This window comes from Amphiura filiformis, chromosome 4 (assembly GCF_039555335.1).
Source record: "Amphiura filiformis chromosome 4, Afil_fr2py, whole genome shotgun sequence".
NCBI classification, from domain to species: domain Eukaryota; kingdom Metazoa; phylum Echinodermata; class Ophiuroidea; order Amphilepidida; family Amphiuridae; genus Amphiura; species Amphiura filiformis.
Window position 1 is genome coordinate 21674913 of NC_092631.1, and position 26879 is coordinate 21701791.

The following is a 26879-nucleotide window of genomic DNA, read 5'->3' on the forward strand; positions in this document are numbered from 1 at the left end:
GACCTTCATTATTAAAGATATAGATTTTTTCCTCAAAACACTAAAAAATGTAGGTCTTTTTGGAAACAAATGTTTAAGTTCTATATGAAAGGTCAAATTTTCAATTGAGTCGGCTTTTCATCACAGCTACATAGGCCTATAGTTTAATTACATATCATTAGATTTATAAAGTTTACTTCGAGGACTGTTACATTTGGAAAAATATAAAAATATGAAATTTTAATAATTTGTATTATATCGCTAATTTCACAAAATCAAAATTATTATTATTATTAGATATAGGGACAATCCTCGTATTCAGCATGCAATTCGATATGTCTGATGTGCTCTCAGGTCCCATGACAATACTGTGCAAATGTTGCTATCCGCTTCTCAATTTATTGTATTAATGAAAATCATTTTCTTCTTGTTTTTCAGTATCATTGTTTTGCATGAATGAAGTGATGATAACAATACCGCACTTAGCAAATACTTGCTTTTCAAAAGTGCAATTGATATTAACACTACATTCGTAAATGCCAGTACTTTTTCCTGAAAAGTATTTGCTTTTCAGAGAAAAGAGAAAGGCATTTACGAATGGCGTGTTATTGTGATCATCGCTCCATTCGTGGAAAAATAATGGAGCGATAAAACAATAGCGCCGACGTCATAGGTGTGTATTAATACAGATTAAACGTTTAGTTACATTACATTATTACATAGTGCAGTTTTTGGTGTGCTCGCTACGGCGGCGGCCCCATTATTAGGCTTGACTTTGCAGAAAGCTTCTAATTTCGGTCTTGCTAGATTTACTTCGCAATTGTTTTGCTAAAATTATGCCCAGCTCTGAAATAAAACCACAATTTGCTTGGATTTTATTTTATTATTGTTTTCTGATATGCATGGGATAAAATCTTGTGCATATATTCTTTGTTTAAAATACAAAATTAATGGACTTATAAAAACACCAAATAACCCGTGACCTTTGTACGGGCTTAAACCAGTTTACCGCCTCTTAGAACCCGATAGACGGTGACCAACACTATATGGACCACAATAGCCTAATCTCAATGGCATAGTCCAATAACCTCAAATAAACAATCATAGTGCAAAAGTTGACCTAACTTGCAGAGTATGAGTTTTTGTACCCAAAGTTTCAAAGTCATTCAATGAATGTACACATGTATGTTGTATAGCTGTCCTTGTTTAATAAGCAGGCAGCAGGGTACAGTGTATGAGTAGACATCTTATCAAGATCAAGATAGTGATAGTGACATAACAATTAACATGCTTATCTTACCAAGGTCTTATCTATCTGCATGGTGTAATTGAAATTACTATACAACATGTACAAGCTGTATCAAAAAGTTTGGTACCCAGCAGTTTTGATAGTTATTGAAAAGCCTGGTTCTTCCAAATGCAATATCGGGTCCCCTTAAAATGATAAAATGATCAGACCATAAATCTTTTGTGACTGTTTATGACATTAATCAACAAATTATGCGGATCCTAGAGGTGTCGAGGATGTTACGTTTTGAAGTATTGAATGCTATAAGACTCTAGAACAGATGATGGGAGGTTATTCCACTCTGATATGCTACAGATTAGACCGTGGTTGCTATATTGCAAATCACAGATAGCCCCTTTAAAAGAATTTGGCATGCATCAACTTCTAGTCTGTGTGGGAGATATGCTCTCATATGCATGCCACAGATTAGACCGTGGTTGCTATATGTCACAGGTAGAACCATCTGTGAAGGAGGGAAGTGTCAATTGATTATCAAGGAAACATGTTGTCTGTATGACGTTGTAGTCACCTAGCCTTGCTTGTATCCAGTCAATGCAAAAAGGTAGTTTGTGAATATGAAATTAATAGCTGCCTTATGTATTTTGTTCACTATGAACAGCAAGATGTTGCTGTGTTTTGAAATTTATGAAGAATTTTTCTGGTGATAGTTTTATAAGGGGTATTCTCATAATCTTAGTCGGTTAAATATTATTTTAATAACTAAACACTGTTTTATTGAGTAAACATTTAATTACCATCATGAAAACTCCCCTTTTCTTGAAATGAACGAAACTTGTTTACTGTTTTAGTTGCACATACTGTCATAGGCTTAGGACACCCGGGGCTTGGGGGGGGGCTCTGCCCCTCAATAATTTTGGTGTGGGGGGGCTGGATACCTTTCAGCCCCCCCAATAATCCTAGGTAAAGTTAAAAAATTGTGATAAAATAGAGGGAAAATGAGTGTTTGTGATCTATATTTTGCAAAATTTTCTGACTCCCCCCAGGGTGGACTACCAAATTTTTTTCAAGTTTCAGTCCCCCCCCCCATGTTAAAAATCGTCCTAAGCCAATGACTGTGATCTTATTCGCGTATTATTATAGGACATGCTACATACTTGCGCCTCGACAAGCATCAACTGTGATGATGCGGTTGCTGCTGTCTACCACATGATAGACGGCATACAGAAACCAATGAAATTAAGTGCTAACAAGCTAAGCCACAGCTACTACTTGTCTGTACTGATGTAACAATTTGACTGAAAAAAAGGGTCAAAATGCACTGAAACACATGTGACGTGATCAAGGGGAATGAGTCACATGTCGACCCTGGTCGAAAATGAGTTGTGCATACATTTCTAACGAGGACATTTCAGAAATTGAAAACCCCATGTCGATACGACTTTTGTTTGCGAAGTTACATCGATTTATCAATCACTGAAAACAATATAAAACAAAAGAATTTTAACACTTTCTTTGCCAATATCTCAAAATCAATATTAGCGACATGCGACTCATTTCCCTTGATGTTGTACTTGATTTTTTTGCTAAATATTTGTTAGACCCACATTTTTTCTCTTTTTTTCAATTTTTGTTTTATGGAAAACAGTTATCAACAATTTTCATTTTAGTTTTAAGAGAAACATTGGCCCAGAATAGATTTAGGATATCCATTTTATTGGGGTCGGTCACTTAAGGGCTGGGGTATGAACGTTTGGACAGTATTTATTTTGGGACATTAGAGCACATCAGACATATCGAATTGCATTCTGAATACGAAGAATGTCCTTCTGATATGAAATAATTTTGATTTTTTTTTTTTTTCTATTTAATACACATTTTATGGCAAATCATTAAAAATTGATATTTTTGATATTTAACAGTACTCGAAGTAAACTTTACAAATCTGATGATTTATACTTAAAGTGTATGTAGGTGGGATGAAAAGGCGACGATCAATTGAAAATTTTGACTTTTCAGATTGGAGATATGGATTTTTTTTCCAAAACACCAAATAAATATAGGTCTTTTGGGAAAAAATCCATATCTTCAATATGAAAGGTCAAAATTTTCAATTGACCGTCGGCTTTTCCTCCCAGCTACATACACTTTAAGAATATATCATTAGATTTATATAATTTACTTCGAGGACTGTTATATCAAAAATTTGAAAAATATGCAATTTTTATAATTTGTCATAAAATTTGTATTATATTGTGATTTTCAAAAATGAAAATTATTTGATATCAGAAAGACATGCTTCAGATTAAGAATGCAATCCGATACGCCTGAGGTGCTCTCATGTCCCACAAAAAATACTGTCGAAACGCCATAAACGCTCATTCTAGATCCCTTAACACTTAAGCAAGTGGCAACTATTTCCTAGCTATGCATAGGTTACGTCTTTCTGACATCCACACACGATCTGTGATTTTATTTTAAGCTAGACCTGCTTGGTCGTGAATAGAACATGGCATAGCACATGACTGGAGGGAAGGCTAAAAGGAATTTCCTTGTCAAAATGAATTGGCGTGTGCGGTTTGACCATGTGCCAGCATTGGGCGCCAGACAAATAGGTGGTAATTTAGAATAGTAATGTAAGTTCAGTGCTAAAATTGATTTTCAAAGTTTGAAAGAGATGTTGTAAATTGATGGCTATCCAGTGGGGAAACTCTACACTGTACACATCATGTGAAAAAGGCTGTGTGTGTAGGTGGTTTTTTTTGGGGGAGGGGGGGAGAGGGCCAATTTCAGGTATGTAACCCACATTGAGTATTTAAGGATATAAAAACACTGCTTTTCATGAATAAGGGTAGTTTTTTTCTGATCATGGGCAATTTGTTTCTTGTTTTGTACTTCTAAATTATTTCTTTGCCAATTGAAACATGCCTTTGGGATAAAATTTGGTGTACAGTAGCACTGGCTTCTGAGCTGTACTCTGATACCTGTATGATGATTTTCCAACTGCGCTCTTACTGCTCGCTCCGTTCAAGAGGCATCGCGGTTTGGGAACGGGGCTAGATCTAGTGTACAGTACTGTCAAATTCTGAAGACCATGAAATTCTTTTGAAAAATTGACTTCTTGACCAAAACTCATCAGTTTTAAAGCAATATTGTAACATATTCATTTTACTAAATTTTTATTCTTTCCACAAAATTTTCAGTATTAGAAATGTCTTAGAGCCAAGGAAATGAGGCAAGCAAAGAAACAGATTGCTATTTCATTGCAGCACATATCAATCCGTGCATACCTTATTTAGTCAAATAAACGCTCCCGGGGGGCGTTACATTTTCCCAAGGGGGGGGGGCGTTTATTCAAGGTCAATTTCCCGTTAAAATCATTAGGTAAACTTAAAACTCACACTAAAATGGCGAACTATGAACTAGAAACACTGACTTCTGGTTCACTTCCGGGTTTCCAATCCAGATTTTCACCAATTATTGATGCTATTCTCGACCATGTGGGCAACTTGGTAAGCTTACTACACAAGATAGCATGGAAATATCGGCATTTTTGAAACATCTTGGTTGAAAAAAGTGGTGGGGGCGTTTATTTGAGGGGGGTGACTATTTGACGAAATATGATATATCAGTCCATTAATAAATAAGATAGATTAGCTGAACATCACACATAGGCAACCTGGACATATAAATAAGACGTATTTAACATAAAGTTACGTAGTAGTAATCTACAGATAGTTTATAATTAGTGTATGATGTCATTGAGTTCAACAAGTTTCGATCGTATGGTTAAAACATCATATTCCAATGCTCTGGCAAAGGAATGGGTCGATCCTTCATGTAATTATTTCGTGTAAGCTAATTCTAACCCTAACCCTAATCCTAACCCTAAACTAATCCTAACCGTAACCCTAACCCTAATTGCGTGTATAATTACATGAAGTATAAGGAATGATTAAAAACTCTTTAAATTTTGAGCACTGTAATTAAAGCACTTCAGACTTTCACAGGGTATTTAAGTACACCATTGGGTATAACAATCATTCAAAAAGTAGAAAAATTCAGGGCATCGCTGTGAGCACATCGTGCATTATTACTAAATGTCAAATATTTCACTTCACTCGATCACTTATCAGAAACACACGAATGTGTACCTACACAACAACATAACAGGATAACACTAAATGTGTATGTCTAGACAAAATCATGTCTTTAGTCAAATGGTAACTAGTGTTTTCCTAGTTTAAATTTTATTACCTTTATATATTTTATTGTAAAGATGCCAAAGCATGCCAACAATTAAGAAAATGTGTGGGAAATGGAAGTTTATCTGAAAAGTGTTTGTGTTTCTTAAATTCTCTTGGTCGGGCTGACGTCACAAAGGGGAAATAGCCTTGTAAAACCAGTGTGCGCATGTGCAGTTCCCCTATCTCGAGCTGGTTGGGGTGCGCGCGCTTGTGCAAAGGGGACGAAGCGGACAATGTTCCCGGATGTCCGACCGAGTGAATGTCTCTCTTAGCTTGCTAAGTCTATGGTGTATTATGTTCACCATATCAATTGAATACCTGAGTGGAAGAAGGGCCTAACTCCATCAAAACTGTTTTTGAGATATTAAGAAAAAACTTAATATTTGGAAAAGTTTTATAGACAGAATGTTTTCATCTTCAGGGGACCTTTAATACATGAACATACAATACTACATACATTCCAAATTACATATGATGTTTCCATGGCAACGTACAGGTCTTAATACTGAGCTGGAGTTGGGCCCTTCTTCCACTAATATACTGCAAGTGCCAGTTCCGAGAGCAGATGTGTTATAAATAGCCACAGAAATTTGATAATTATCCATTAATTGCACAAGTAGAAGCATGTACTATGTTAGCAAGAAAGTTTATTGTAGTGAAAAGCAGATTTTATGGGTGAGCAAAATTTCTCTTATATTCCAATATTTGTGGAAGAAGGGCCGAACTCCATGGAGTTGGGCCTTTCTTCCACAAAAACCATGATTAAGTGTACATGGAAGACTATTTGGAGAGTGGATTTTGACTCATCTTTCCCACACAAGGAAGAACAGTCTGTTGGCAATAAAATGCTGGGTCAAACTCATTTTTGTAAAAAATTGGAGTTGGGCCCTTCTTCCACTCAGGTATTCAATAATTTAGGACATACTGCAAGGTTCAGTGGGACATAAACTTGCAAGATGAATTGAAATGTATAGATAAAAATTTCCTTTAAAAGGAAAAGCTGGCTTCATCTAAGAAAAGAATCTTGCATGATTTGATGTTCTTTGGTCTTATTAATATTATTATATTTTATGGTTGACTCTATGTCATATTAAAGTCTTTCATCAGAGGCATCCTTCATTCTAATATCTTAATTACTTCTGTAAGTGTCAAAAAGTGTAGTGTTAATACGAGTATCATTTTCTATTACATTTATGTACAGGCTCAAAGCGTTCTTCACCACCGCCTTTCCAAATGGAATGAAAGCTGCGAGAAAGCAGAGAGACTTCCAGAAGAATGCGAGGAGATACTGAGTACAGTAAGGATGACACAAGTATGCCTGCTTAATATGCATCTTGATGCATTTATTTATACCCTCTAATGACCTCATTTGAATATTCCGTAAGGGACATTCAGAAATGTTTTCTTTTTAAAAGAAAAACCCATGAATATGCCATGAATAGGTTGATAAACATGATTAAGCCAATTTGATCATAACACTTAACAGCTCATGACTGTCACATAAATGGTTAAATTTTGCCATAAAACACCAATTTCCTATCCAAATACTTTATGCTGGTTTCTAGCAGGGTTTCTGAATTTGATTACCCAATCTACTCACATGGACTCAATTCAACCAGTTATGTGATGTCAAAAAAGTTATATTTTTAATAAAAATTCTGGATTATTCATTTCATGGGTGATGAATTATAGAAAATTATCTTAAACATACAAAAATTCTGAAAATTTCTGATTGTGCCCTTAATTACCTTTCATTATTAACAAGTTATGTTATTTTAAAGTTGTGAAGTTGAATTGTAAATTTATCATGGTGTGTGTATGTAATTAACCATCTTTAGATTGTTTTATGGACTATTATGCCATGAATGATACAATACAACTCAACTTCACAACTCTATTTTATCCAGTATTATACATAAAGACGATAACATGTTATTCTAGCTAATGTGGCCCATGTTACAGAATGAAAATCATCCACAATTTATAGTAGTATTACAGTTTTATTTCTGTTTATAGACATCATTTCCCTGCATAAAATTAGTCACAAATTCAGTAACTCCTATAATCACCAGAATAAAAATGAATAAAACCTTACTAAATTATGAGGCAAATACCATAATGAATTATAAAAGTGAAACCCAATCTTATTAATCCTAATCTGAGCAGGCTTACTGTGGATATTTCTTGTGTTATATCAAATTCAAATAACCAACATCCATTTGTACTAAATATTACCAAAATGTTAGCATTTAACCATAATAAATAAAAAAGATAATAATAGAGTAGATTTAACTTCATCTATCTACCAACTGGCTATTCCATCTAAAATCAACACACCCCCTGTGGAAGATTTTTGAAAATATCTTCCACAAGGGGGAGTATGAATTTCAAATGGAATGAACGCATAAGGCAGTTCCATTTGAAACTCGCTCTCCGTCTGTGGAGGATTCAGGTTGAATCTTTCTCAGAAGGTGTATGGGATTCAAATGGAGCTGCCTAATGTGTTCATTCTATTTGAAATTCATACTCCTCCTGTGGAAAATATTTCCAAAATCTTCCACAGGGGGAGTGTGAATTTTAAATGGAAGAGCCCAATGTTACTAAACCGTCCAAATCACATATTTTTCATGAAACTAGCTGCCTTTCAAGTAAAAATGCAGTAATTGTGAGCAAGTCACAAAACACATACTGCCTATATACTGTGAAGATGGGTGCTTTTTCAAATCAGTTTGCTCGCAAGTCAAAATGCAGCAACTGCAAGTAAATAACATAGCTTGATACTGTGGTTTTACTGGAGAGGTAAATATTTTGAATCGTACAAAAATAGTAGCATCTGCTATTACACAATGAACAAGATAAAGGTCGCCATTCAACCTGGAATGAAGAATAATCCACAACCCTTATTAATTAACGAAAATATATCTTAAGGGGTCTCATAGTGACATTGTAAAAAGTTCTCATAGTGACATTTTTGAGGTCAGCTCCTGTTGAAAAGCACACATGACCTGCATCAACAATCATCTATGTGAAATGCCATTTCTACAGGGTCTAACTAGCTCTAGTATAGAGCCTCTTCCACTACCCATAAATACAGAAGCAAATATTACAAGGTGTACTACTACCATATCCACGGCTTTCAGCCTCGATGTCGGCGCTACGTGCCTCTGCTGACGCTAATGCCCTTGTTGGACATCACAATCCGAGGGAACTGATCAAGTTGTAGGGCAAATAATATTAGTTATTAGGTTCAGCGTCGGTATGGTACGGGAAATTATCGTGCGCGAAGTGTCATACTGGGTGACACTGAGCACGATAATTTCCCGTAACATACTAAGTCATTCTAAATATTGAAATAATTACGCTTTTAAACATTTTAATTGCTGCTAAATAGGAAAAAAATAGATGACTGTTCCGCGTGATACAGATTGCGTGCATTTTACGTGCCGGTTTACGCAAATCGCTTTATACACGCATTCTGCCGATACACGCCTATCGGGCTTATGAAATACGCTCTCACTGACTAGATATAACGCGTAAAATACGCACTCACTGACTAGATACGAAAATATATCTGGTTAGCGGTGTTCTTTGATATTTCCCTTAAGTGGTATGATAAAGATGGATATGAGACCCCTGAATCCTTTCATATAAACTTATAACATATAACAAAAACATTTTACAGCCATAGTTTCAAATTAATGTTATTTAGTTCATCAGTTTAGATTTTGCATTAAGTTTTGAATCAAATTTACCAAAAGACTTGAATCAAAGTTTCAAAGATAGTTTTAGGTCAACTTTACAAACCAAATTATTGTGTTATTTGATACCAGGTAGTGGGTGGACACCGACATGCCCAGTTAAGTATCAGCTAGCCTCGATATAAGCTTCCTGTATTGGGCCCGTCAGTAGTTTCGTTTGCCCTGGGAATAACAATAATGTTTTTGTTCACACAAGGGTCACTAAACTAGAGTCTAACTATCATGGTTGAACCTAATATTGGCTTAACTTTGGAAAAAGTTAGTAACTTGCTCAGGAGTCCAGATAAAAGTTCAGATTTAGAACCAGCCCTGGGCTCTAGACCCAAGACATTAGATTTAAGTAAGCCTAACAGCACAAAGATAAGGCCAAAAACTCGAAAAGGTTATTTGCTTGCCTTTGTCTGACCAACTGTCCCAAACGTTCCAACCGAAAAAAACTTTTTTTTTTTAAATGTTGGTTTGTTTATTATTTTATACATATCCGATATGAAAATGCTTAAAAAAGTAATTTTTTTGTGTCAAAATCATGAAGTTCTTGTTCTCCTTCGTTAGATATATCAATATTAAGGCAATTGAAATGTTGCATCTCTTCAATTTGCAATAGACCTTGATGTATTTGGCCTGTGCATTTGAGAAAGGAGTTTGTTCAAATGAAAGTATTGTTGACAAGAATCGAAGTGTCAGACCGTGCCTCCGGTCCTTAGGCGAGTTGTAGCCCTGAGTCCATGAATGTTGGCACACTCATCACTTTTGGGAAAAAAAGAAGAAAAAAACTGACCAACAGACCCATCTATGAAAAGGTCTGTGGACAAAGCAAGCTTTTTTTTTTGCCTAATGGCAGATTAACTGTTCTGGTTTACAAATATAGATAGGGCTGGATGTAACACTATATAAGAGTTGAATTTTGTGTTATGGTCCACACCAAAATAAGACTCAATTTTTTTTATAATTTTTGGTTTAAATGAATTCTCAGATCATCATCTGAGAAGAAATTTGTACCTTGATCATGCAAAATCAAAACTTCAGTTTAAGTTAAGAAAAAATGCTTGTGTGAATGAGACTAATATTATTGGCATACAGTTAGTCTTTGTGTAGCTCTGTATACTAGAGATGACACATACTATATAAACTTCCTAAAAATGTCAGCAATTGAATGAATACATGCAATGAAATTATGCATGTTCGATGGATGGATTAAGTTTCACTATCAAAAAAATATCGGTTGATATTTCCTGGTACTCCTGTACATAAACTAAACTAGACTTAGCTGTGGTCTAAGACCACGAACACAGCCGTGTGGTGACCCCTTAATCACCTTTGACCCCAAAATATATGAAAACCCCATAGACATCGGCTAATGTCAATGCACGTGTCCACGTGGCATCACTTTGCTATGCTTTTTGTTGCAGAAGGGGCATTTTGAAGGTATATCGTTTTATACCGGAAGTGACCCCTTACTGACCATTGACCCCAAATGTGTGTACACCATATAGACACTGTGTTATAACAATGCATGTGTGCAAGTGGCGTCACGTTCCTACGTAATTTGTGGAAGAAGAAGCATTTTAAAGGTATTTCGTTTTATACCGGAAGTGACCCCTTAATAACCTTTGACCCCAAATAAAATAATACCACATATAAACTGGGTAACCACAATTCATGTGTGAACATACCGTTACTGTCCTATGTTTTTCTTAGCAAATAAAAAATTTTGAAGGTTTTTCGTTTTATACCGGAAGTGACCCCTTAATGACCTTTGACCCCAAATCTGTGTACACCCCATAGACACTGGGTAATAACAATGCATGTGTGCAAATGGCGTCTCTGTCCCACATAATTTGTGGAAGAAGATGCATTTTAAAGGTATTTCTTTTTATACCGGAAGTGACCCCTTAATGAGCTTTGACCCCAAATTTAAAAAAAAACACATATACATTGGGTGACTGCAGATCATATGTGAACATACCGTTACTGTGCTATGTTTTATAATATAATAATATAATAATATAATAATAATAATAAAAGAGATTTATATAGCGCATCATACAGAAGTCTCGATGCGCTTTACAGAGCACACATACATAAAAGTAAAAACTAAATAAGTGTACAAAAATCCTTAAATAATACACCTTAAAATACAAACTACATTAACATGATTAATTAGGCTACACCAAGCATCCCTCACAAGGAAAGGAGAAAATAAGAACGAGCAAAGGGTCCCAACCAAGTGAAAGACGCATGGTAGCACAGCAAATACATACAGTAAGCAATAAAACAATGACCATATTATATTTACAGGCCATTATACACATTATAGCAAAAACCAAGTTCAACATGATCAATATAAAAACATAATAATTATTAAATGGCGAATAAGATCAAATCAGACAGAAGCGAGAAATATTTCAGCTTGGAAAACAGCAATATGATGGTGGCACAGCACCCTGCTGAGGGGAGAGGTTGCCAGCACGTCACCCTCAGCTAGAAACATAATAAATAAAACGCGAAATATGGGGTGGCACAACACCCTGCTGAGGGGAGATGTTACCAGCACGTCACCCTCAGCGAGAACAAACATGATAATACAATTAAAATTAAGGCGTAGGCGAGACCAGCGGCGAGAACAACATTATGCCGATTATTAAAACGCAATATGGGGTGACACAGCACCCTGCTGAGGGAGAGGTTACCAGCACGTCACCCTCAGCAAGAACAACACAGAAGTATTTTTACAAGATATATTTGACGAAAAACAGTGATAACTATCTGGCGATAAATAAAACACGAAATGGGGTGGCACAACACCCTGCTGAGGGGAGAGGTTTCTAGCACATCACCCTCAGCAAATTGAAACATAATAAATTATATAACAACAAAATCACAGATGAATCAAACAATGAAAAGATGCGTCTTCAGAAGTCGCTTGAAAGAGTGCAGTGAGTCAGCAGAACGAATGTTATGTGGCAGGTTGTTCCAAAGAAAAGGTGCAGCTGAACGCGAATGATCTTTCCCCATAATACGTGGTAGATGGACGACATGTGACTGAGAGAAGTGATTTAGAAGACGAACGAAGTTTGCGACTAGGATTGTAAAGTAGATGAACTGTGAGATGTACAGAGGAGAAAGTTGATTTTGAGCCTTGAAGGTCATGAGAAGAATCTTATAGATTATCCGCTGTTGTACAGGGAGCCAGTGAAGTGCCTGAAGAATAGGAGTGATGTGATGATACTTGGAGGCGCGAGTAACGAGCCGGGCAGCAGTGTTTTGAACTCGCTGCAACTTGGAGATATAGCTATCCGGTAGGCCGTATAACAAAGAGTTGCAGGAATCAATCCTTGAAGTAACAAATGCGTGAACTAATCTTGCTGTGTTGACCTCGTCAAGATAATATCTGATTTGACCAATTCTACGAATTGCAACTAGGGCAGATTTACAGATGCTGTCGATGTGCTCTTTCATACAAAAGTGAGAATCCATTACAGCACCTAGATTTCGCGCACCACTTGAAGAATTGATCACGGAATCGCCGATTACAAGCGATATGTTTGTAGCAGGTCTGTTCGAGAAGCGGGAAGTGACATGGATGAGTTCAGTTTTGGCATCATTAAGGACCAATTTATTTGCAACGGCCCATGATCTCACATCCGCAATGCAGTTTTCCATCACTTTAATAGCCTGAGCTCGATCATCAGGGTGGAAACACATATATAGTTGGGTATCGTCTGCGTACACCATAGTTTGCACACCATGTGCTGTTATAAGATCTTGCATAGGGGCACTGTACATGGTGAAAAGTAACGGCCCAGCGACCGATCCCTGTGGTACTCCGCAGCTGAGAGAAACACTGGTTGAAACTGCATCTTTCACGACGACAGATTGTGTTCTATTCTCAAGATATGATTTAATCCACATATGGGCAGTACCAGACACGCCATATCTGTCAGCTAATCTCTGAAGCAATAACTGATGGTCTATTGTGTCGAAAGCAAACGAAAAATCAAGGAGGACAAGAATGGCCTCATTACCTTTATCAAGTGCACAAAGAATGTCTGACTGAACACGGAGCAATGCAGACTCAGTACTGTGATGTGCACGATACGCTGATTGTTTGGAGGCGTTGAGGTCATTATCATGCAGATAGGACTGAAGTTGAGAAATTGCGACGCGCTCAATCAACTTGCCTAAGTAGGTCAGGTTAGATATCGGACGGTAGTTTGCAAGTTCATCAGCATCAAGCTTGGGCTTCTTAAGAAGTGGAGTGACGATTGCATGTTTCAGGCTTGATGGAAAAGAGCCAGATAGTAACGACTGATTCACGATTGCCGTCATACCAGGCAACATCTCGTCAATACATTCCTTCGTGATGGAAACAGGCAGAGGGTCCAACTTGCAAGATGTAATATGAGAAGACTTAATAATCTTCAAAACTTCCTCTTCAGATACTGAATGGAAACTATCAAAGGAGCTGGAGCAAGTACCATTAGATTCAATGCTGATAACTGAGTTGGAAGAGGTATCAAGGCGGTCACGAAGGCTACTGATCTTATGATGGAAGTAGTCAGCAAAACGATCAGCGAGATCTTTCGGGTCATCGTGAGCTGGTAGAGTAATGATGGACTTAGGCTTTGTGAGCGTATCGACAACACGGAATAAATCACGTGGCTCAGCATCACTTATTTGGTCACGGTGATACGTTGTCTTGGCAGAGTTGAGAAGATCATGATAGGTTTCACACTGCTCTTTGTAAAGTTCTCTATGGACAGTAAGACCAGTGGCTTTATACTTCCGTTCTCGGCGACGCTTTTCCTGCTTAGCATTTCGGAGTGCATCGCAGTACCATGGAGCGTGTGGGCGCAGAATCACTGTGCGGTCAGTAACAGGAGCATGGCTGTCAATGATTTTACGAAGAGTGGAGTTAAACTGATCGGTAAGAATGTCAACCTTCAAGATGTCATTTGAAGTGTCTGAAGTGTCAGAGTTAGGTAATAGCGCTGAGCTGATGTCCTTCCGTATCATGCCAATGTCAACTTCACGCACTTTACGGCTGACGCGCATTGTCTGGATGCAGGTGGGCGAACAATCCGCACTAAGCATTTCACAGCAAAATGATCGGATGGCAAACCACGGTGCACAGATACATCAGTGACAAGTTCATTTGTTTTACGAGTTACAAGAAGGTCCAGTGTATGACCTTTTTTATGTGTCGGAGAGAATACATGCTGGTTCAGATCATGCATATTGAGAATATCAAGGAAGTTTGCAGATAATGGATCTTCAGGATTGTCCACATGCACATTAAAGTCACCGGTAACCAACAACGATGATGATGGAAGAATAGACTCCAGTAGTGATGGGAAGTCGTCAAGAAACATAAGATCAGTCAACTTGTTCTCTTTACTTGGAGGAGGCCTATAGATGACAATAAGGCGGAACACAGACGATGATGATGTAATGCGATGTCCATGTGTTCAAAAGATGTAAATCTGACGGGTCGTTAAGTTTCACCTGAAGACCATGTCTAGCAAGAATGCCTACACCACCTGCTCTACCATGAAGACGAGGGTAGTGGTAGAAATTGTAATTTGGGAGAGTGTTTGTGATATCTGCAAGAGATTTATTGTCTCTTTCATCCCCGTAAGCCAAGTTTCTGTTATTGCCAAAATATCAAGTTGATGTGTGATAACCAAGTCACATAACGCAGTAGATTTATTTTGGCATTTATAGATCGGGCGCCCAGGTCGCAAAACGCATACGAGAGGAGCATTATGGGCTAGATCTCGAGTAGTGCAAATATTGATGAGATTGTTTGTATTTACGCCGGTCTGAGTGGAAGAGTTTGAACTGCATGATGGGATAGTTGAACAAGCAGATATACTACGCTTTTTTGTATACCACCTCTGCAACCTCTTGGTTTATTGTGATTTAAGTACTTAGTCCAAGGTTTATTATGACATGCATGAATGTTGTTGTTCACACCTTGTCGAGCGTGAAAAAGTGAGTTGTATACAAGTGGTTTCATCTTCAAGAACAACATACACAAGTCTTTGTTCTAGACTACACATTCGATATGAAGAAATGGTGAACGATGTACAATGCAAAAATATATATGTAGGGTAGGACACGACGATTAACATCGGAGAATAACAAATATGCGATAAATCGAAGCAAATAAAGTTCACGAAAATTGTCACAAAGTACTTACAATCATAATAATATATCACAAAAAGTCATTTAAGCAGTGAAAACGATGAAAATTATATGTCACTTAGAGACCGAAGTACATATGCAGCAGCTCGAGATCAGCGCCCTCCTTATTTAGCTAATAAAATTTTTTGAAGGTTTTTCGTTTTATACCGGAAGTGACCCCTTAATGACCTTTGACCCCAAATCTGTGTACACCACATAGACACTGGCTAATAGCAATACATGTGTGCAAGTGGGGTTGCTGTCCTAAGTAAGTTGTGGGAGAAGATGCATTTTTAGTTGAAATCACGTTTTTGACCCCTGTGACCCCTGCGTGACCTTTGACCCCGCGAGTTTCATGTGACATGTAGGGGCTTGGTCAATGATCATTGTGACCAAGTTTGGTCAAAATCGATGTAAGCATGTGAGTGCTAGAGCAAATGTAATGGTTGACAGAAAGAAGAAAGAAAGAAAGAAGAACCTGTAAGAAAAAAGACACAGCCGTGATGCTTTAAATGATGTACTAAAACATTAAGCTCAGGCTAGCTAATACAAAATCAATTAATGCTCAAACTGTGTGTTAGGAATAATAAAAATCAAATTGAACATTGTGAACAATCTACATTATGCAGAATAATAACTGTAAGGTGACACAAATGGGGTCCTGTCTCCCCCCCCCCCCTCCCGTACACATATTTTGATAATTCTTCATAATCATAATTTTAACATATGCATCAAGAACCATAACTTGATAATGCTACACATCTACTTAAGATATATTTTACACACATGTGACGTGTCATGTCAAAAGGAGACACTTTTGGGCAGAGTCGTAAACAGAGATATAGCCAAAAATCTGCCCAGGGATAATTTTTTCACAATTTGGGTTTGTTGCAAATTTGTGATGTTATTAATGTTTAAAATATTGTCTGATAGTTTCAGACCAGAATATAACTGGCATCTTGTATTTTTTGAGACATTTTCCAAGGTAATTCCTACACTCAACATTGTCAATAATATTTTTAAAGGCCGATATCTCAATTTCCAAGTTTATAATACCATAACTTACTTAACTCAATATCTTCGCTTAGGAATGTCCGATTTCATTGGGGAAAACGGCGCTAGGAGCAAAATATCTCTATATTTAAGATATGTAAAAACCTCAAAATTGATAACCTGCCCAAAAGTGTCTCCTTTTGACATGACACGTCACATATCTACTCAAGATATATGTGGTGGGATCAAGCAAAGTCAGGCATATTAAATTTTTCAGTTTTTTAAAGCATTTGCAAATCTACATTTTGCAGAAAACCCCAGTGAAATTGAACATTTAGTTCCAAAGATATGGACAGTTGCAGTGTTTCTAAAACAATTTACAAGAAAAGAAATTATTGTTTTTGTTTTGCTATATCTCAAAATCAATATATCTGACTTCCGACTGATTGTGCTTGATCACATCACATATTTCAAGCTATTTACCACACATCTGTTGTGGAATTTGAAGAGAAAAAGAAAATAATTTGATGAAAATTTTGAACCACCCAATGTTGTTTTAAGGAGAACAAAATATGTATGTTGTCCTTGTTTTACAATATTAACTAGACTTAGCTGTGGTCTAAGACCACGAACACAGCCGTGTTGTGACCTTTTAATGACCTTTGACTCCAAAATATATGAAAACCCCGTAGACATTGGCTAATGTCAATGTATGTGTGCACGTGGCATCAATTTGCCATGTTATTTGTGGCAGAAGGGGCATTTTGAAGGTTTTTCGTCTCAGACCGGAAGTGACCCCTAAATGACATTTGACCCCAAATAAAAAATTCCACATATGAATTGGGTAACCACAATTCATGTGTGTACATACCGTTACTGTCCTATGTTTTTCTTAGCAAATAAAACATTTTGAAGGTTTTCGTTTTATACCGAAAGTGACCCCTTAATGACCTTTGACCCCAAATCTGTGTACACCCCATAGACACTGGGTAATAACAATGCATGTGTGCAAGTGGCGTTACTGTCCTACAGAATCTGTGGAAGAAGATGCATTTTAAAGGTATTTCGTTTTATACCGGAAGTGACCCCTTAATGAGATTTGACCCCAAATGAAAAAATACCACATATACACTGGGTGACTGCAGATCACGTGTGAACATACCGTTACTGTCACATGTTTTACTTAGCTTATACAAATTTTTTAAGATATTTCGCTTTTTTACCGAAGTGACCCTTAATGACCTTTGACCCCAAATCTGTGTACACCCCATAGACACTGGGTAATAACAATACATGTGTGCAAGTGGCGCCTCTGCCCTGCAAGCTCTGTGGGGGAAGGTGCATTTTAAAGGTATTTCTTTTTATACCGAAAGTGACCCCTTAATGAGCTTTGACCCCAAGTAAAAAAAATACCACATATACATTGGGTGACTGCAGATCATATGTGAACATACCGTTACTGTGCTATGTTTTACTTAGCTAATAAACATTTTTGAAGGTTTTTCGTTTTATACCGGAAGTGACCCTTAATGACCTTTGACCCCAAATCTGTGTACACCACATAGACACTGGGTTATAACAATGCATGTGTGCATGTTGGTTTGCTTTCCTACGTAAGTTGTAGGAGAAGATGCATTTTAGTTGAAATCACGCTTTTGACCCCTGTGACCCCTCATGTGACCTTTGTCCCCACGAGTTTCATGTGACATGTAGGGGCATGGTCAATGATCATTGTGACCAAGTTAGGTCAAAATCGATGTAAGCATGTGAGTGCTAGAGCAAATGTAATGGTTGACAGAAAGAAGAAAGAAAGAAGAAGAAGAACCTGTAAGAAAAAAGACACAGCCGTGACTAACGTCACGGCTGTGTAATCATTTTGTTTTCAAATAGTTAAATCAATTCATAAAATAATTACGCTAAATAGCCTATAGTATTAGCTGTGTCGTAATAGAATGTGTGTATACATGTGAGTACCAGTGCATTTGTGAATCTATAGTTGCATTGTTTCATATACCATAATATGTATTTGTCAGCTGCATACCACAGCAGCTGATAGGTGTATCCCATCATGCTCTCTAGTACCATAGTAGAACTGCACATGCCATAGAAAGTGTACACAAAATCCCTCACTTCAACTTTCAATTACTCGCTTATATCAGAGGAGCTTAGACTTTTGTTTGAAAAATATGATCTCTAAAGTATTGTGAAACTATCCATAGCTCTCAATATCTAAGCGGCTCTTGTTTATATTTTGTATGTATTTGCTATGAAGCAAGCAGGTGCATGATGGGATACTCCCTTTAGCTGCTGTGGCTGCATACACTGTGCATGTATATATATAGATAGATATATAGAGAGTAATAATTGCTTGCAATCATCGTTACCATGCAGCCAATAACAACAACTAGCTCCAAATATTGCATCACTCAAAGCATGCTGCTTACTGCTTCCCAATCTGAACTCTTTCTACTCTTATGTAGCATTTTCAGCATATCAAACTGAACTCCTCCTTCCTTATCTGTTTGTATACCCAAAACATTTCAGACCTTTGTTGTGTCCACCAAACCTATCCTATCTAAATATCTTTTCATCCTTAGCTATAATCATTTTTTGATTAGATCATGCATAATTATATTAATTTCAATTTGACACTGCATAAACATACCCCTTTTCTAACAGTAAAATCTTGAATTATTTGATCATTTTAAAGAAAATTTGTGATAAATGTCATATGTAAGGTATTATTTATTCTTAAACAATTTTTGATGTAGAAAGGATATTCTTGTAGAAGTAACTTTAAAGTTCTTGAAAAAAGCTTGAAAAAAACTTGAAAGTTCAGGATATCCCTAAGTATCCCACTCTGTTATGTACAAGGTAGCATTCACTGGTAGTAGTATGATCCGGAAAATTATGATACACAAAAGGAAAGTTTAGGGAAAAAATTACTGTCCACTTCATAATGCATCAACAGGATGAACATGATTCTTAGAAATCAGCCTCAAAACTTATCAAGTTTCACATAATTATCCAGAAGTGATTATTCTTTGAACACAGTTGTGAAAGAAAAACACCTCTGGGTTATTCCAGTTGAAATCGATACACCCTCTATGCAAGACATGAATCTTTCATTCAGGGAGTGTGAATTTCAAATGGAGTTACCTGAATGGATGACTACATTTGAAATTTGCACCCCCTGTGTGGGAGATTAAGGTCTTGTTTTCCATAGGGGGTGTATGGATTTCAACTGGAATAGCCCTTTATACCAGTTGTCCCACACATGCTATTAACAGGACACAGTTCTTTAACACCTATAGACTTAGGCACTTATATGCAATGACCTGTGAACTGGTGAACACGCTGGGTATAAAAACTCATTCTCCACAACTTGGAGGTCAACATATGAGGTGTAATTGTTGAGTGTAGGTCATCAGACTATGCCAGAGGAGATGAGACCATTTTTGGTTCATGATACATGTAGTATTTGTGAAAAAACAACGAGGTCGTTATTATCTATGCCAAGTTTCATGTGTCTAATTGGACAATACAGTTTCCGGCAATAATAGAACTTGGTTGCTTTCTTACTTTCATTAAAAATTTGCAACTGACTTGCAAATAACTTTAGGAAAAAATGTAATAAAAATATTCACTAAGCATTATCAAAATCTGAGTGTTCAAATTTTTTTTTTCTGGAATAACTTTAAAATGATGCATTTTGGCAGTGACCTGATTTGCATGAGTTTGCTGGCATGCCTCCCAAATTACATTAATAATGTAATATAGTAAAACTGTCCAGGCTACATGTAGTGTGTATTGCAAGCATGATGCTCTCAAGTTCAGGGTAAACGTTAGAAGGGGAAAGTACAGAATCTTCCATATACTTCCCTATTATAGTAGAATAATGATCAGTATATTATATCATACATATTGACCTGAAATGACCAGTAGCAGTTATAGCCCAATTGACTCTAAAATGTTTTTAGTTTTCATTGGATTTGGTAACAGAAAGGCTTTTATGATGGGAATAATGGGCTATAGTACTTTTTCTATTTGACCGCAGCTTGCACAAGTTACGGTTCAGCCAGACTATCAAAACATTTGAAAAAGTATCAAATGTTGCTCTATTTTTCTTTTTTCTTTTAGCAGATAATGAAATGAACAATAAAGCATTGCATTGTGATTAGGTATATCGGAAGCTTAGAGCAAGAAAGGCTTATCTGCAATAGCTGCCAGGTGTAATCTGTCTACAATATAGAATACAGAAATGGTCAAATTGTCTGCACAGCAGCTATTGCAGATAGGCCTTTCTTGCACTGAACCCTAGATATCTGGTTTGAGGCTGTGTGCTCAAATCTGTGAACTGGTATCTGCTTAACTTCCTTCAGTGTAACTTGAGCATGCCATTGCTGAAAAATCTAAAAAGCCACAATATTATTTTTTCAGATTTAGGTTAACTGTATAAGGTGTGGTTTTCATTCAATGTTTAGTTGCTGGATAAGGCCAAAAAAAAAAAAAAGTTGTTTGTTTGTCCTCCACCGCCCGCTCCTCAGATGAAGGCCTGACCAATATTTTTTTTTTTTTAATTTTTTTTTTTAAATAAAAATAAGTAAAATTTAATTTTTTTTCCAGATTTGGAGTATCTCTGGACCTCTTTCATGGTTGAAAATTAAAAAAAGTCCACCAAATCATTAAAAGACTATGACATGAACACAAATTATAACTTTAACTGCATATTAAAGAAACAACATTTTTTTTTTTTAAGTCACCATGAATGATTGTAGCATTTAGCTCTAGCAAGGTCCAGAAATACGCCAAATCCAAAAAAAAAAAAAAAAAAAAAAAATCCGCCCGCCCGCACGTCCTCTTTCAAAGCTGTGGAGGACAAACAAACAATTTTTTTTTTTGGCCTAAGACAAGAAAAGTTAAGTAGATCTTAAAATGACCTTATTGGGCACTTTTAGGCAATTTGGTGGAAATGTCAAGAAAGTCAGGAGGGGGATTCTTGATTAGATTGGGTTGAGTGGGGATGTGTAACTATGAGTCTGAAATCTTAACCAAAAAATATACACAGAATTTGACACAAAAAAGAGACACAAACATAAAGAAATTGATCTCAACTTCTACTAATTCCTATGAAACTGAAAGTCAATTTATAAAATTTCGGCAAAAAGATAGGGTCTTTTTTCAGCATTAAGTTAACACCAACTCCTCAAGCGTTCTTTGGCAAAATGGAAGGGAAAGAAGGAAGGAATAAATAGAGAAGATGAACAAAGAAGTTATTTGTTTTGGCGGGAATCAAACCCGAGAACCTCCCATGCTTAGTACTAGGTCGCCCACCAGTAGCTATTTGTGTTTCGCTCAGGCCCGGCCTTCGAATATGTTCGTAATGACTTAGGGTGATTATGTCATCACATTTAGGATGCATGCATACGCATCATTTGGCTTTCAATACATAAAGAGAGAAGATTAACAAAGAAGTTGTTTGCTTGGGGCGGGATTCGAACCCGAGACCCTCGCATGCCAAGCACTACGCGGCATAGTCTGGGTAAATGATATTATCCTTCGCCTTTCCAACATAAAATTCAATGTCTCGCCCAGTTAAATTTTACCAGGGGTGTACTTGAATGTATTCAAGTACATGGTGTCACATAATTCCGAAAATAATTAACTTGACAAAACCCGTATTCCAAGCAATAATGTACAGTTTCAGCAAAATATGCATGTTCATGAAGTTTTTTTGCAGAGGATGTGGAACGAACAGTGATACATAAGTGCATGATATTGAATGTGCAGTCCCTTGATATGCATGCTTGGCAATGTTCCCACAGTTATCTTGAATGTGATCTAGAGCAGGATCTATTTGGTAAACAGTGTTCTGAATGACTCCTTGCCTGGAGTGTGTAGACTGAAGGATGTAGAATTGGAATATGTCTGAATGAACGATTGAATGTAACTCAATGCATAAGCTACATACCTAGGATTGAGCATGAGAACTCAAACCTTAACACATTTCTATCTGAATCGTCTGTCTGATAGTAGCATTGATCCACAATATAGGTCTGGTTATGAAAGACTTAGAAGCCTGGGGTTATTAGATTATTCATGCTACTGAGAGTCTTGACCCAGAGGTTGATTCAATGTAATCCCAGCATGCAGTATGATATTAGGTGCAATGTAATAAAGGAGCCATTTCAACACCATTTCACATTCAAATTTATGTGCAAAATAAGAACCAGTAGTTTTGATGGAATATTCATCACGACTTTTATGTTTTGAATTGATAATTGGGTACGGCTAATGTTTGTGGATACATTGCCACCAAGAAAGTTAAAAAGTCGTGTGTTTTTAAACCAATTTTAGATATTTTAAATGCTTGGGAAAAGAAGATGAAACCAGCAAAGTTTTCTTGCACATGCATGCATGCAGACGCATAGCTTATCTTGTTGTATAACAACCTTGACCATGCACAGCAGGAGCCCAGCCTGATGTTTTCTGAAAATAACCATGTGTTTCTCAAACATGCTGTCAGTGGCTGCAATGTATTCTGGGCTTACATTTAATCAACCTCTGGTCTTGACCCTTGTGTTGGGTTGTATCTGAACTATATTGAATCTTATTATAGTTTCAAATTTACATTATATGCAAAAAAAGTGCAGTGATTTATTGCGTGCTGTGCTTGACTGCTTGTGTTTGTATGTTAACCATGATACCCCTTTGCAACCCCCATCCTGTGCCTTGTACCCCTCATCATAAAATCAATAAAGAAAATTTTGCAACTCGGCACTAACTATGAAGCCTAATTTTACATACTCACAGTAACCATTTATAGCTAATACATTTTAATCTCCCACCACACAACAAAAAAAAATGGCAAAAAATAATTCATATTAATAAACTTGCATACAACCCTAAATCAGATCAAGTACTATTTTAATATTTTGTTTAAAATAATGCATGTAATAATGAAAAAAAAAACATGCATGAAATTTGTTCGCTATTTTAACACAAACAATAGGAAAAATATGGTTAATTTTAAACAGAAAATCTTGTTTAAACAAATACTAAATAATGCATGACAATTACTGATCAACTGATGTGATGCTGTGATGCTATGTATACTCTGTACTAATAGAGAATGCAGACACATGTATGAAATTTGCTCTCTATTTTAACACACAAAAATTTTAAAAAATATATATAGTTTATAAATATAAAACATAAAACAGATCAAGTATGTGAAGTAATTTTTAAATTATGAGCTATTCCGGTTGAAATCCATACACCCCCTATGGAAGACATGACCTTAATATCCCACACAGGGGGTATAGATTTCAAATGGAGTCACCCATTCAGGTAACCTCATTTTGAAATTCACACTCCCTATGTGGAAGATTAAGGTCATGTCTTCCATAGGGGTGTGAATTTAAACTGGAATAACCCAGTGCATGGAATTGCTTGTAGTATGATGATCAAGTGTTGTGCTGCATATATACTGTACTAATGGAGATTGAAAAACCATGCATGAAATTTGCTCGCTAACTACATAAAATTTACTTGGTAGTGATATAATGGTATGTACTAGAGATTTTAAACTGTAAGGGCAAGTGTTGGTCAAGCGTTATAAGTGAGACAATTTTTCTTTTTGTAAAGGTTTAGTAGATGGTTGTCAATAGAGGGAGAGGAATAGGAGGGCCTCTTGAATGATGAGGAACAAGTCCCTTTTTTTCGTTATCAGTTTTCCTACAATGAGCTTGAAAAATGAAAATGAGAGTACTGCATGGTTTACAATTACTACAAAACCAAAACATCTATTTATAATTCTACAAATATGGACATTTCACAGAAATTAAATTGTTTAGGTTGGTGGAAAATTGCTTGCAATATTTGTGTTACAATAGCTGTAAGGAACTGCAAATCATTTATTGGGAAACTATGATGCAATAGAAGCAGTGGCGGCGCCAGGAATTTTTTCAGGGGGGGCATTGAGGGCAAAGTGAATTTCAGGGGGGCAAAATCAACAAATTTTAAGCAAAATTACCGCAAAAAGGTGAAATTTTCATAATTTTGGGTTTTTACTGGGGGAGCAACAGGGGGCAAGAGTTCTGACTGGGGGTATTTGCCTCATGCCAGTGGCGCCACCACTGAATAGAAGACTAAATATGTATCAGGCAATAAAGAAATGCTTACATAATTACACACAAAAAATCAAATTCAAAGTCATCATAAAAGTGAGATGTTTAAATAACTTTATATGGATAGTATTAATCCAAAAAGCACTGAAGGACATAAAGAGTTTCAGTAATGCTTACATGTTACATGTATAACCAAGACCCATCACATCTTACTGGTTTTAATAACAGCATGTTATGAAAACTATGCTATTCTGTGGTAAAGTGTGAAAGTCTAGTGTGATAGTTGATGTGAAACAATTTATAGGTATTAATTTAGGATTTAATTCCAAATTATATAGAGCAAGCATTGGTCTAATTCAGGATTCATATTTATTGCATTCAAGGCTTACCTTAGGAAAAGATTTTTGAATAATAATTGAACATTTAAACATATTACCGTATTCGTCCGAGTATAGTCCCACGCTTCGAGTATAGTCCCACCCCCCCCACCCATTTTTTTTTGGTTTTGGAGTGTCCATGGACCTAGACCTAGATGCTAGGATCATTCATAGTTGACCTAAAAAAAAAAAAAAAATTCAAGATGTTTTGTATTTTTAATATGAAAATTGATAATTTGTATTCATGTCATACTCTATTAATGATTTCAAAATGCATTCAAATTCAATGCATTTTGAAATCATTAATAGAGTATGACATGAATACAAATGATCAATTTTCATATTAAAAATTTTCACCTAAAAAACGGGTGGGACTATACTCGGACCAATACGGTAGTTACTATCATCTTGTAAACATTGATAGAAGTACCAATTCATATCCCAGAGTGTATCTTCTTCTGATATATATCACCGTATCATCCTTTCTGAATGATCTTGCTTGAAATTGGGATGTTCCATTTAAAATCCATGCTCCACAGGAGGAGTATGAATTTGAAATATAATAAGCACATTAACAGGCTCTCATTGAAACTCGTCCTCCTTCTGTGGAAGATTCAAACTGAATCTTTCTCAGAGGGTGTATGGAATTCAAATGGAGCTGCCTAATGTGTTCATTCTATTCAAAATTCATATTCCCCTGTGGAAGATATTCCCAAAATCTTCCACAGGGGTAGTGTGGATTTTAAATGGAACAGCGCTTGATAAAGTAAGCTTTCCTACAAGCAAGATCAATACAGCAAAGATAGTGAAAGAAGTTTCATCTTTTTTGTGTATATATAACTATATTATTGTGTATTAGTTTTTCACCCACTATATACCCCATCACCATCCCATTCTTTTTTTCTGTTTCTTTTCACTTTGCACCCTCACCCAAGGACTTCTCCGGTCCGCTCGAGCCCACTCCAATTGGAGCTTCGTCATTCAAGCGTCAGTTCCACGGCGTAACATCATGCTGTCGCAGTCCGATGAAAACAAGCACGGAGATGAGCACGAAGAGAAAGTGCCAACCAAGCCTAAAGGTCGTAGCCTGTCACATGGACAAGTCCAGGTCCTGCCTTCTAATGTGGTTTCTAAACCTCTGGCTATGTCTAGTCATGTAAGCACTTGTTGCATGATCATATTGATTCACTGCATGCTCACAATTATGCCATATATATGGTGTGATCAAGCAAAATCAGTCCGAATTCGGGCACATTCAATTTTCAGTTTTCTACTTGATTGCATTTGCAAAGCTACATTTTGCCGAAAACCCCATTGAAATTGAACATTTATTTGAAGTGTATCTGAAAATCAATATTTCCGACTTCCAACTGATTTTGCTTGATCACATCAGATATATGTCAAAAATGTTGTCCTAGTTTTCTTGGAGAGGGTCTCCAAAAGTGTCTGATTTTGATTGAAGCCTTTTGGAATAATGACAAATACATATAGACATAATTTAATCAAAATTTCTTGTGTCATGCATTCATATTAGGCAGTATGTCTGATCCTTCATATTTTCTTTTTTCATATTCATGTTTCCTGTTCTGAATATTATTTTCCCCATTTGATCATTATTTTTACCTTTTGATCATTGGGCTGTTCCAGGTGAAATCCATACACCCCTTGTTTGGGGTGTATGGATTTCAACTGGCACAGCCCATTGTCAATTATGGACACTTCATGAACTCTCATTTAGTTTTTACATGTATAAATGACAGTCTTATGGACTGGTTGGTTTGACTATGTGTGCCATTAAATTGTCACTGTTTTGAGTTATTTTTGTCTGTCAATGGTGAACACTGGCTGGATATTTATATGTCATATTTTATAGTCAAATCAAAACAAAACACATTCACTATATATTTCATGTCCTTAATGTATGTTAATATTTTGATGTTCAGTTTTGTGTACACATAGTGTGT

The 26879-nt window shown here is 36.5% G+C and overlaps 1 protein-coding gene across 1 annotated transcript in view; it reads left to right on the plus strand.

The window, feature by feature from the left end:
• LOC140150695 (BAR/IMD domain-containing adapter protein 2-like) overlaps nt 1-26879 on the plus strand; it is a 118708-nt gene that overhangs the window by 76735 nt on the left and 15094 nt on the right. Inside the window, 4 exon segments of the mRNA XM_072172778.1 lie at nt 6674-6769; nt 25851-25870; nt 25872-25899; nt 25901-26071. Of these exon segments, the coding sequence (XP_072028879.1) occupies nt 6674-6769; nt 25851-25870; nt 25872-25899; nt 25901-26071 (315 nt within the window).